The 12491-nt window shown below is 35.8% G+C and overlaps 1 protein-coding gene across 1 annotated transcript; it reads right to left on the reverse strand.

Moving 5' to 3' along the window:
- Positions 1-55: 55 nt before the first annotated feature.
- On the reverse strand, positions 56-10723 carry LOC108679994. Its single transcript, XM_018168745.2, has 13 exons — positions 10698-10723; positions 9989-10157; positions 6024-6238; positions 5475-5765; positions 5068-5244; positions 4579-4738; positions 3954-4109; positions 3539-3700; positions 2741-2892; positions 1734-1878; positions 984-1083; positions 527-580; positions 56-137 (listed from the first exon to the last, which is right to left on the reverse strand). Exons 1-13 carry the CDS (start codon positions 10709-10711, stop codon positions 109-111), a joined length of 1824 nt encoding a protein of 607 aa, XP_018024234.1. The 5' UTR covers positions 10712-10723; the 3' UTR covers positions 56-108.
- Between the last annotated feature and the right edge of the window lie 1768 nt (positions 10724-12491).

Below are 12491 nucleotides of genomic sequence, written 5' to 3' on the forward strand. Positions count from 1 at the left end.
TATAATTTTTTCTTCATCGCTGAAATAATCAACTATGAAAATAAGAAGTAGACACTGATTGGACATTTTAATACAGTAAATTTTACTTACAAGTCCATAAAATGCAGGCTAATCGTCCCATTCCATAGCCGAAATTTCTGAAAAAGATATTAAAAAGAAAAGACATTAAATTAAAACTTAGCTCATCAGTTTAAAAGAAACTTAATAAGTCTCAAAGCAGTAAAAGAAATGCATACACCATTGGGAAAAAAAATCAATAGTGATTGATATGAGCTTAAAAAATGCAAAAGGAAACTCCAGACGTAAAAAGAGTCGTTCAAAGAGGCCCACAGAAATTAGCATATTTACCAAATGTTCATTAGCGAAATAAACCCTCAAGCGCAGATCATAATGAAATGCTTTCCATGATATACCAGGATTATAATAATAAAAATTTTCAACCATACATACGTTTCATATCACGTACCATATATCAACCATTAAAATATCAGTACGAAATAATTTCAACAATATATTCTTCACACACCATCGTTTTTGAAGCGTTTTTTCACATCCTCTCCTCCTTCATCGTCACTGGATTCTGTGAGAATACGAGATGAAACTTTAAGATTTTGCACTTTATATACATTTTCAGTTTCACATGTTAAATAAAAAATTATCTCGTCTATCAAAAACAGAACGAATGCAAACCAAGAACGCGTAGCTCACACCGCGAATGACTTGAATTATAACTGCACCATCAGGCAATTTCCCCATCTTGTGAACCAGCGTGTTATGACATTTTGAATGATAGACTATGTAACAGCACCATAATGCTGAGCGCCAATTCAAAGTAGCCAACAAAAACTTCATTCACATTCAGAAACTCTCTCAATTTCAAAAAATTCTTAAATCTCAGAAGGGTTGCACAAAAATAAAATTTTAAGGTGACACTGAAAGCAGCACTGATAAGGAATGCGTTTCTTCCTCGATAAATGATTTACCTTCTCTGACGACTATGAGTGGCGTGAAAGTCTTGGCATCAGATTCCAATGTCTTTGTTCGATTTATGTTGTGCTGAATGGAGTCCAAACGTCTTTTCAGCTGAAAATAAATGTGGAATGTGGGCGTTTTATCACTTATAATTATAAAAATTGAAAAGAATAGTTTCATATCTAAATAAACATATTAAAATTAATTCAGTAACCTTTAAACGTATAATTTATTAAGACAACTGAAGTAAAGCATTTATCCCATTTTTCACCATACAATGATAAATCCAAATAAAAGCAAGGAGCGAAAAAATTAAAACAATGGCGAGTTTTATCATCTCTTAGATATTTAGTGACAGTATACGCACCGTCTCACTACTTAGTCAGAGCCACGCCAAGATGCCTTCATGCGCGTAATTAGATATTGTACACCAGAAATTTTTCAAAGTTTAATGTTGGGGTTCTGCTGAATAGACGGCGCATATTTCATTGTATCTAACCTTGGTGTACACTGTATCTAACATTGGTCTACCATTGATAAGAATCCACATAGCAGATCGATGAATAGCTAACTAGCACCAGAATCGCACTAGCAAGGCTTTCACGATACTATCCAGATGAATGCTTTGCGCCAAAATAAGTTCCACCACAATATACTACACGATAATACCTTTTTAGATAATACTATTCCACCAGGATGCTTTACCAAGTAACGTTCTACCACAACAATATTTTCCCTCTAAGCACAGTGACCGCTCTTACTTCGAAAGTCTTGAGCTGGTGCACCTTGTGGGCGCTACAGTACTGCTTGAACGGGCGTATGAGAGAGTCGCGCTCGGGCAACGAGTTGATGAAGGCCAGATGCTGGAAGATTATTTCTTTCAACCACAGCGTGTAAGATATATTCCTGCACGGGAGAATAAACAATTCAAGTCGTGTACAAATAAATCACCCGAGAGACAGCTTATGTTTAGGCGGAGCTCTAGTGTGCCATGACACTTCAACGTCCGAATCATATCCTAAGAATACTAATGAGTTATATGAAATGTTATAGCGAGAATTAGGTACAGCACTGCAGCCAACAAATCGGAATTGAAAAGCCGTGTTCGCAATAGATAATTTACAATTTGTCATGTTGCTTCGGGCAAGGCCGACTAAAAAATGTATACTTCTTGTATTGTTACAGATAAATTATCTCTTGCAGTCAGCGGTGTTACTTCAGTCAATCTTACTGTCGGCACTTGTAACTTCAGTCAATCTTACTGCCAGCACTTGTCACTTCAGTTAATCTTACAGTCAGCACTTGTTACTTCAGTTAATCTTACAGTCAGCACTTGTTACTTCAGTTAATCTTACAGTCAGCACTTGTTACTTCAATTTTTCTTCCAGTCAGCACTTGTTACTTCAGTTAATCATTTTATTTTTGGCAGTTGGATGTATAATTGCTGGAAACTTGGGCGCTTTGAATTAAAAGTAAAAATAGAAGTGATGCTGATAGACGATAAGAAAGGTGAAAATTATCATTATATATTCGATTGAAGTATACAATTGCCACGAATTTTACGATTGTCACGAAGCACATTACAGCTCCTACACCATAAATTTATCAGAAAGCCTAAGCACATTACTGATCCTACACTAAATGCCTTAGGGAAAGTCCACGGTCTCCTCTTACACTAAGTGCCGAGAAAAAGCTCAAGAGAACTACTTTCACACTAAAACTAGTGTGAAACTTTCACACTACTTTCACTAAAGCGAAAGTATCTCACTTATGCCAGTAGGTGTTGAGGAAGGAGTGCATCTCGAGGATTAGCGGCCTGACGGCCACGCACGGCAGGCAGGAGACCGTCCGCTTGATCACGTCAACGTTGGTGTTGGTGAGCACTCGGTGCAGCAACTGACTGTCGCCGCTGTTGATGCCCTGAAATACACAAGCGAATGAAAACCCAGCACGCATTTCCACGCGCTCTTGATGCCCTTAAAGAGACAAACGAATGAAAACCCAGCACGCATTTCCACGCGCTCTTGATGTCCTTAAAGAGACAAGGGAATGAAAACCTAGCCCACATTTTCTACACACTGATGATGCCTTAAAATAAACATTGAATTGAAACTCAGCACACATTTTCTACGCGCTGTTGAAGCCTTAAAATACCGGCAAACTAAAACCAGCACGTATTTTCTGCACGCTGTTGAAGCCCTTTAATAAAGAAGCTAGTGCAAAACTAGTACACATTTCTCTCTAGCAACGTTAAGTATTGGAGCCTGTGAGATAAACCTATTTGGGAATTCGTAAGGGTAAAGATGTATCTCAATACCTAGTTTAAATATTACAAGGGTTATTCTTCCGAGGCGAGCCAAGGTTAGTAAATCAAAGTCAAGCAGTTAACTGGATACATGAAAACTGACAAACTATGCTATTTGCAATTCAGAAGCCTACAATTCCTTTTTCATTAAAGAGCCACTAATTATGGGGGTTTTTGACAAACACAATCAATTTTTTACCAAAATTAACCCAACTGCTAACGAGATAAATAAAAACGATCAATCATCTGAATGAAGCAGACCTGTAGCAGAAGCTGTGCTTGACTTTTCTTGTTGAGAACATCAGCAGACGTTTCTGTGATGCTGACATCAGTTGTGATGTTCATGGCCGTCATGAGGCTTTCCATGGGCAGGTTGTCCGTCACAGCAACATCTTCTCCAACGTCCTTACGTTTCCCTCTTACCTGAGCACACAACACAAATAACTTTTCAAATAATAAATCTAATAAATATGAACAAATAAATTCATAACATCATTTTTAAAAAGAAGCCGAATAGAATTGAACAATAAAATCTCAACCCGAAATTACAATAATTAGATCAAGATTAAATAATATTTACTCCTCAAAATCAACAAAGGTGTATCAATGATAAAGCAGAAGTTCTCATCCGAAAAGTATGTAGCAATTAATTGGTAAATAATTATGTAACAATCACCTTGAGAGGCGGCATCTGTGCAGATGTGGCAAAAGTCGCCTTTGGGTGCTCCATCTGAGTGTTTAGAAGATGAGCTGTTTTCCTGTTCTTCTTTGCGCTCTGAGTCGCAAAATCTGCTCTGGTGAGCTTCACATCACCTTGCAGCACAGACAGGCTCTGCACACATAAACAACTGATTCTCAATAACATTCTCGTGAGCATAGTTAGATATTCGCTGACAAAAATATAATTCATTAGTGAAATTACTTCGTATGATATTTAAAAATTCCTATGCAAATGTTTCCATTTACTCTCTGGCATTTAAATTTGTGGGAAAAAATGCATACCGCGTTAGAAAATCACAGTTAATTTTTTTAATTACTAGAAATTACACACAACTATAGTAGTATTATTTTAACTACCTACGTACATGCTTTGTATTTTACAGTAGTAGATTTAAGAATATTTTCAAGTTCGGATGAAAGTAAAGACAGGCACGAGAGTTGGTAATTACATGACGTTGAAGGTAAAGTGAACAATTAATTAATAACTGAATATCATTGTAATGGTTGTATTAAAATGAGCAATTGTGATCAAATTTTATAGGTAGCCTTGTGCATAAATTTGCTTGTAATGAAACTCTTACCAGTTCTTCAATACGCAAACAGCTGCCTTTTCCGTAGACGATGCGCACGTGTGTGGCAGTCAACAGGCAGACCTGTTGTATGGGCATCACTACCGTGTGTTCTTCATTGCTGTAGAGTCTGAGGCAGCCCGTAGCAGCAATGGGCTTCTGCAAATTTGATCTGAGAAAAAAGAAAAAACACATCATCAAACAATAAAATACTTTCTTATTTATGAATAAGTTTCCATGCACCTTAGTCTGTAACAAAATAATCCATACGTATCCTTCTTACAGCATATTACGTCAAAGTTAAAGAGCTTAGATCTACATCCAGGGCATAAGAGTTTTAGATCAAAAATGTTTGATAACTGGTGAATGGGGATCTTAATCAATCCTACAGAATATACTTCTTTTCAGACACCAAGAGTATGGAGGCTTACTTAACAAGCCTCAATAGAATACAATGGAAAATAATTATCAGTAATTTTGATAGGAAACTAGCGTACTCACACGCTAAAGCATCCACAAAACAGGCGCAACGTTCCAAGCGCTGAAACGACAGCTACATTCTGTGTCGTGGTCATGACGTCAGCAACTTGCTCCACAGCTTTTAGAACACAGCGAGGAGACTCCAATGACTGTCTCGTGTTGTTGGTATCATTCTTTGTGAATTTCAGAGGCAAGTCCCTTGAAAAAATCAAGCAATTTTTTAGAATTATCACAGGAAAATAGAAAACTTTATCGAGCCAGGCTTGAAAAAGTTGAATGAAGGCAATGGAAATTGGTAAATTTTGTAGTAGTTATCAACAAATTAAAAAATCTAAATTTTTTATTCAACAGCTAATTTGACTTAAATGTTGAATTCTTAAGGAGAAAACCAGTCAATATATTTATCAAGAAACAAGAACATAACTTACCAAATGTAAACAAATACATCATTATGTGAGGCTGAAATCAGATATAGAGGTTGTTTAGTAACTTTTTGGAGCACGGGGAGCAAGAAGCTGGTTTCTGAAGCATGCCCAGTTAACTTGCGCAACACAGCTCCAGGTTCTGCTTCATTTTCACAGCCAGATTTACTTATAGCCTTTTTCTTGCGTTTGAGGCCATTTGCTCCTATGTGTAGCAGCTCAATACTCTGACTTGAGATAGCCATGACTGACGCTGTTACCTTGCACATGCTTCTATTGCCGCTCACTTTGAACTGCCTGGAAATGAGATCAATTAATTAACATTTGAACCATTTGACCAATAATCCACTGCAGAAATGCAATTAATGTTGGAAGCATTAGACTTCTAATTATGTTCAAAATTACAGAAAAAATCATTGACATAAAAATGCAACAGCAGAAGAAAGGGGAATTTGTGCATACAATATAGGGGTACTGTAGGTACCTATATCTTTTATATAAATACTTTGAATAAAGCAAGCATGGAAAGATGACAAATGAAGTTAAAATTATCACCTTATAATTTCTTGTTTCTCAACATCCCAAATGGTTAAAAAATTGTTGCTTGTGAGTACTGCCAGAGCGTTAGCTGACAACCACTGCTGGGCAGTGATGGCAATTTCTCCTGAGGTTGCTTTCCATTGTTTCAATACCCGACTTGCTGGCAGATTGTAGAGGATTAGTCTGCCGTCAACAGTTCCAAGGGACAGCACATTATATGATTTTCCATCCTGCAAAAAACAATTACAAATTTGTACAAGGAGAGTACAATGCGCTTTCAGAAAGTAATTAATAGAATCTTTCCGATATGTTGCAGTAAACAGTAATTAAACATCAAAAAGATTTTACTCCAAATCGGTTAAAAAATAAATTCAAGTTTGCTTTGGTTATCCATACATAATTGTACATTTTTTATAGCTTTAATATTTCCCAAATTTGCTTAGTCAATTTTTGAAAATTTTTATGGTTGACTGTGTACCAAATCACAGGTTTCTTGAGGTCTAAATTAGGTATCTCCAGAATCCTCATGCTGGTCAAAACATAGTAGTGACTAGTTGCATGTAATCATTGTTTCCTCAACTGCTGGTAAGAAAAGTGTGTAAGTAATGATTCTATAATAGTACTGAAATCCAGAATTTCAATTTAGGCAACAACAGAAATTATCTTTGTTTTAAGGGTTATAATTGAAGTCTTCTTGTTCATGCCAATTATTCTCTAGTATTACAAAAGTGGTTATTAATGTGTACCTAATAAGCAACATTCAATTTCAATATTAATTGAGATCTTAATTTTTATTATTTAAAGAAATAGCAAGTAATAGTGAGCTTCAGTCATCCCAACCATGCCAACTGAAAAGAGCTTTATTAAAGCCAAAATAGTTTTTCATTAATTCACTGTGAATGATTCAAGATAGTAAAATTTCTAATGATAGTAAAGCTTTGCCAACATAGATAAAAATGTGTCAAAAAAATGTGTCCAGCTCATTGCTGGAGGACATATCATAAATACATTAAAACACTTCACACTCTAATAAATTGTAGAATTCAACTTTCGCAGAATTCTACATGTGTGAACTGGAAAATCAAGTGTTGCTCAATGCACAGATCAAGCCTGAGCTTTACTGCAGATACGTAGATGACATTCGAAGAGCACTTGATCGAACTGCGAAGAGCTTTGGAACATGAATCAGTCTTGACTTTTACCCATGAAATTGGACAAAATCACAAATTACCATTCCTAGATATATTAGTGCGAATTGAAGATAATTCTTTTGTCACTAATGTTTACCGAAAACCTACCGATGTCGGGAAAGTGCTTAACGAAAAAAGTGAATGCCCGCAGCGCTATAAAACCAACACAGTGCGCGCTCTCATACAAAGAGCATTCAAGACCTGCACATCCGAGAGGGATTTGAAAACCGAACTCAGATCGTGTAAACAAATTCTAGTGAATAATGGGTTCTCAAATAGAACAGTTGACACTGAAATATCAAATTACCGATCGAGAGAAAACCGAACCAACAATGAAGCAGTATCTAATGGAACCCCCACAACGGTCTTCTACCAAAACCAGATGAACAGTGGCTACAAAGTGGATGAACGAGTCCTTCAATCAATTATCCATGATAATGTCAAGAGCACAACGGATAACGAAAATATAAAACTTTTGATCTACTACAAAAATAAGAAAATTAAAAACCTTGTAATGAATAATAATCCCTGTAAAAAAACTGGTCTGCTTCAAGAAACTAATGTGGTTTATAAATTCTCATGTAATAAAGAAGGTTGTAGACTTCTTCCAAACATGAACTACATTGGACTTACAAGTACGACCTTGAGCCGACGACTCACATGCCACCTACAATCTGGAGGACCTAAGAACCACATGCGGGAGGCTCACAATGAGACCATCACCCGAGCGACATTGGAAGCCTGCACCAGCATCGTTATGCGGTGCCCCGACCCATCGAGACTGATGATAGCTGAGGCTCTCATTATCAAGAGCGAGTCTCCGGCTATCAACCTCCAAACTACTGGATTCGTCCGGACGCTGAAATTATTTTCGGAGTAATTTTAAGTTTATATATTTTGTTGTATCCACATTATTTATTTTATTGTATCCACTATACCATTCATATGTACTTCAGTCATTTCAAATTCAATTTCAAATGTTGTAAAACCATCTCCAGCTTGATAATGAAAATTGTATTTTCGAAACGTTGCAATCTATTAAAATGTCATTCGGAAACCTGCTTTTCGATCTCCCGGCTCCAGCTAGAAATTTGGTTCGACTCATAGAAAAGACGAACAAGAAGATTGTAAATAAAAAGCATGCTCTGGTCTTCAATCAAACTTGCATAAAAGAGAAGCTTCTGCCGAACTACACCAACTCTAATTAATGTAAACCTTTTTAATACTTCACACCGTCACCGGCATCATTTTGAAATATTAAAGAATGCTATCACAAGTACGGGTACCTAGTTCATTCAATTAAAATTAGAAAATATAGTTATATATACAACTTAGATATGCGAGAATATATAGGTATATATAACCATACTAGTAGGGACAATACCTAGGTAAAATTAGTTCAGATATACAGGGGTTGGACAAAATAAGGGAAACGCCTGAAATTTTGATATCGTCATTTTTGAACATGTTATAAAGAATAAAAATGTATTTAATTTTTAGGTTTTATTATTGCTGCTAATGGTTATTTCTTCCTTGCACATATGTCTTTGGTATATTTTGTGTCTATCACCTAACAAATAAGTATAACCTAAATGGCAAACCTCTCTGACTTTCAAACAGGGCAAATTGTTGGTGCCTGTATGGCAGAGCTGTGCTAGTGTGACAGAAACTTCTGGATAATGTGTGACGTTTCTAGAGGTACTGTCTTTGAAGTAGTGACTGCTTTTGAAAGAGAAGGTAAAACGTCCTCAGCAAGGCACAGGTATGGCCAAAAGTCAAAGTTGTCTGAGAGAGGCCGTTGGTACCTAAATTGAATTGTGACAAGTGAATGAAATTGATTGAATACCACGGCTGTTAAAATTACTGCAAACCTCAATGGGCAACTACAGAACACAGTTTCCATAAAGACAGTCCACTGGGAGCTGCACAGATCTGGATTCTATGGAAGAGCTGCTCCAATTAGAAAGCCTCTATTTTCAAGTACAAATGATTCAAAGCATTTAGAGTGGTGTAAAAACCTCCAGAATTGGTCCCTTAAGCAGTATAAACATGTGATTCTCTCTGACCAATCATCATTTACCTTATTTCCAGCCTATGGCCATGTTTATGTTTGGCATGTTCATGCAATGGTTCAAGCACTGTTTCCAGGGAGGAATGCCATTGTTTAAGATAATAATGCCCTGATTCATACAGCTGGAATCGTAAAAAAATATATAACTCAGTACCGGTACTAACTGCAGTGAGTGAAAGAGAGCACATTTTTTTGTCAACAAAAACGTGAAGTCATGGACGGACAGACAGACAGGTGGATGGACATGGCGAGCACAATAGTGCATTTTTTCCATAACTGAGAAAATGCACTGAAAATGGCACAAGGAACATTCTAATGAAGTTGAGCATCTCATTTGGCCACCACAAACAGCAGACCTGAATATTATAGAGCATGTATGGACAATTTTAGAAATGCAAGACAACCAACAGTCAATTCCCACTGCCATTGTCTTTTAGAGAGCTGGAGGGAGTTTTAACTGAAGAATGTTTTAAAATTCCTTCGGAAACAATTCACGATTTGTATGAATAAATACCTCTGAGAATTGAGGTTGTAATTGCCTCAAAAGGAGGACCTACATCACACTAAAATATATTTTGTGGATTTTTCAGGTTGTGGATTCCCATATTTTGTCTAATACAGGGGTTACTCTATCTCTCTCTCTTTTACACTTACAGGAGAAAATATTCAATTTCAAAATGCTATTGACTTGATTTATGGACTTGAATTGAGCTATATACCTTCATAAGAGAAAATTGGAGGGATGAAACAGGAGCTGACAGCTGCTTAGAAGGCTGATACTCATACAAAAGCTTGCCACTGTGGACAAGGTAAACTCGGATGGTCCGATCTGATCCATTTACAGCAAAAAAAAGCTTATCAGGTGATGAGCAATGATGTTGACCAACCCTGCAGAAGGAAATGAATGTTAATTATCACATAATAAAAAACCAAGTTGGTAAACCTCATATCAAATAAAATAGTCTATAATTAATTTAAGGCAAGAAAAATTGAGCAAACTTTATTGACATTGCATTTTTCTTGCACTAGGTATGTTTTACTGAACACAGTCTGCATGCCAGTTTTAAATGTGTGACACATCATTTGCATAAATGGCACAGCATCAAAACAAATGAGGATAATAAATAGGTACTGCTCAATTTGGACAAATATTACCACTTAATCCTAGTTTAAAATGCCATTCTAGCTACAATTCACAAGTAAAATATGGTTAGGATCAGAATTATGGTGAAGACAATTTTTGGAAAACTAGAAACGATTGCAATTTATCTTCTGGGTCATGATACTTATCAAATGTCTGATTTTCATCTATATATATACCTACCTGTGCTCTGGCTTCTACAGCAAATGAGAAAAATATGCATCAAGAAATTTGATAAAAATTGGTTTCTAGTAATAGATGCATTGCAGCAATAGTGATTAACTTACCTCAAATGATTCATGATGAAATTGAAAATTTTAATCAGGATGCTGAAATTTTCTGTACTTATTTACTAATTTTCAGTCAAAATCATGTCAGCTGAGCTGTGTAAAATTAATTTCAAAAAAGAAAAAGAAAATTAAATAGCAATACACCAAAAACACTAAAATTGAAAAATTCCATATGCTATTTGTAAGGTGCCATACGCAAAATAAAACGATCCCGATATACCCTTGGAAACAGGGTAATCCAGGACACTTGCAATAAAAGTTAATTTTAAAACGTTTGAAGCATGCAGAGTGTACTCATCCATTACTAACAGTACTCTGAAGTCCTCCTCTTTCATTGTAGATGATGTGGATGTAAAATAAATGACATTTTCTGTGAATTTTTCTTGTTTTTCATTTATTGATATTATATTACAATATTCATTAATTACAGTATTATTAATGTGATATTACTGTATCCATGGACATGCCAATGAGCATTGACAACGACCTTGTCCAATGCAAGCTTCATATCAGCAGCCATGTAGCAGTTCTTCTGTATCTGTAAGCTTACAGGATGGTTTGTAATTTTGCACAATTTTAATTGAGTCAAGTGATTTCACTATAACAAAAAAGATTGTGAAAAACATACCTGAAACAGAAAATAATGTTTTAGTGACAACCATCATGTTTTGGAGAAATAAATCATAGTTTAGGTCAATTACTTTTCATTCTATGATGCCTGGTGCACAATTCTATATATACCGTAAAATGGGGGTAACTTAGACCACTTTTTTTTATAAATGATGCAATTTTTTACTAGCTAAATTAAACTTGAATTGAAACATGCAAAATACAGGTCTATACTCTAGCTTCACTCACCATAAATTGCTGGCTCCTGCCTCTCATAGTCTTTATGTAATTTCAAAAAAGTGATGGTCTTTGTTGCCCCAGCTCTTGGGGTAACTTAGACCGGGTGGTAAAATCAATTATATTTTGTGGTAAAATAACTCCAGGTTTTGGTGCATTGTAGTAGAACTCTTCTAGTTAATTTGGGGGTGGTGCCCCCCATTTGCAAACTATGACACTTTCCTGAAATTTGTCATTTGCATATGTAACTAGAATAGTTCTACTACATTGCATCAAAACCTGGAGTTATTTAACCAAAAAATAAAAAAATTGCAGGGGGTACTCTGACAGGCTTTAAATAATAGCTTTTTTTCATGGGTCACATTTATAATTTTTTAACCTATTAGATATGCAAACTTTTCAAATCTTTCTATTGTGTTATGTAGCCTCAGTATTAGGCCTTTAATGCCCATTGAAAAAATTTTTCTATGTCAAATAGTTTTTGAGTTGTAGGGGTTTTTGTTAAAAAAATGAAAAGTGGTCTAAGTTATCCCGCCGGTCTAAGTTACCCTGCCGGTCTAAGTTACCCTGCCGGTCTAAGTTACCCCGCCGGTCTAAGTTACCCCATTTTACAGTAGCATTCTATGTACAATTTTGTGACGACCAAGGATGCACTAATTTTTTGATAAGTGAATTTTCTTACCCCATGAAGGCTGCAATCCTGTCTTACCCCATTTGACTATCTAGGGTATTACTTCAGATTAAGTACATCCAAAAAAAAGGTGTTTTTTATGATATGTTTTTTGGGGTGTAGATTAAGAATCTGAAATCTGTTTTTGGCAGGTCGCTATTGGAAAACCGATTTTTTTATTTATATATTTTCTATAGAAAACTAACCTAACGTAGCAAAATTTTTGGGTTTTACATAGGTTTACAGTCATTCCCAGATCGATATAGATCATTTCC

The sequence above is a fragment of the Hyalella azteca genome, unplaced genomic scaffold (genome assembly GCF_000764305.2).
Source record: "Hyalella azteca isolate HAZT.00-mixed unplaced genomic scaffold, Hazt_2.0.2 contig14244, whole genome shotgun sequence".
NCBI lineage: Eukaryota > Metazoa > Arthropoda > Malacostraca > Amphipoda > Hyalellidae > Hyalella > Hyalella azteca.

Bases quoted from the DNA above. Each gene is read 5' to 3' on its own strand.
- LOC108679994 (XM_018168745.2), bottom strand. The intron at 6,239-9,988 runs GTATATAGCTCA...TGTTTTTTGCAG, and splicing joins TCCAATTTTCTCTTATGAAG to GATGGAAAATCATATAATGT. The intron at 1,084-1,733 runs GTAAGAGCGGTC...ATTTATTTTCAG, and splicing joins ACCAGCTCAAGACTTTCGAA to CTGAAAAGACGTTTGGACTC.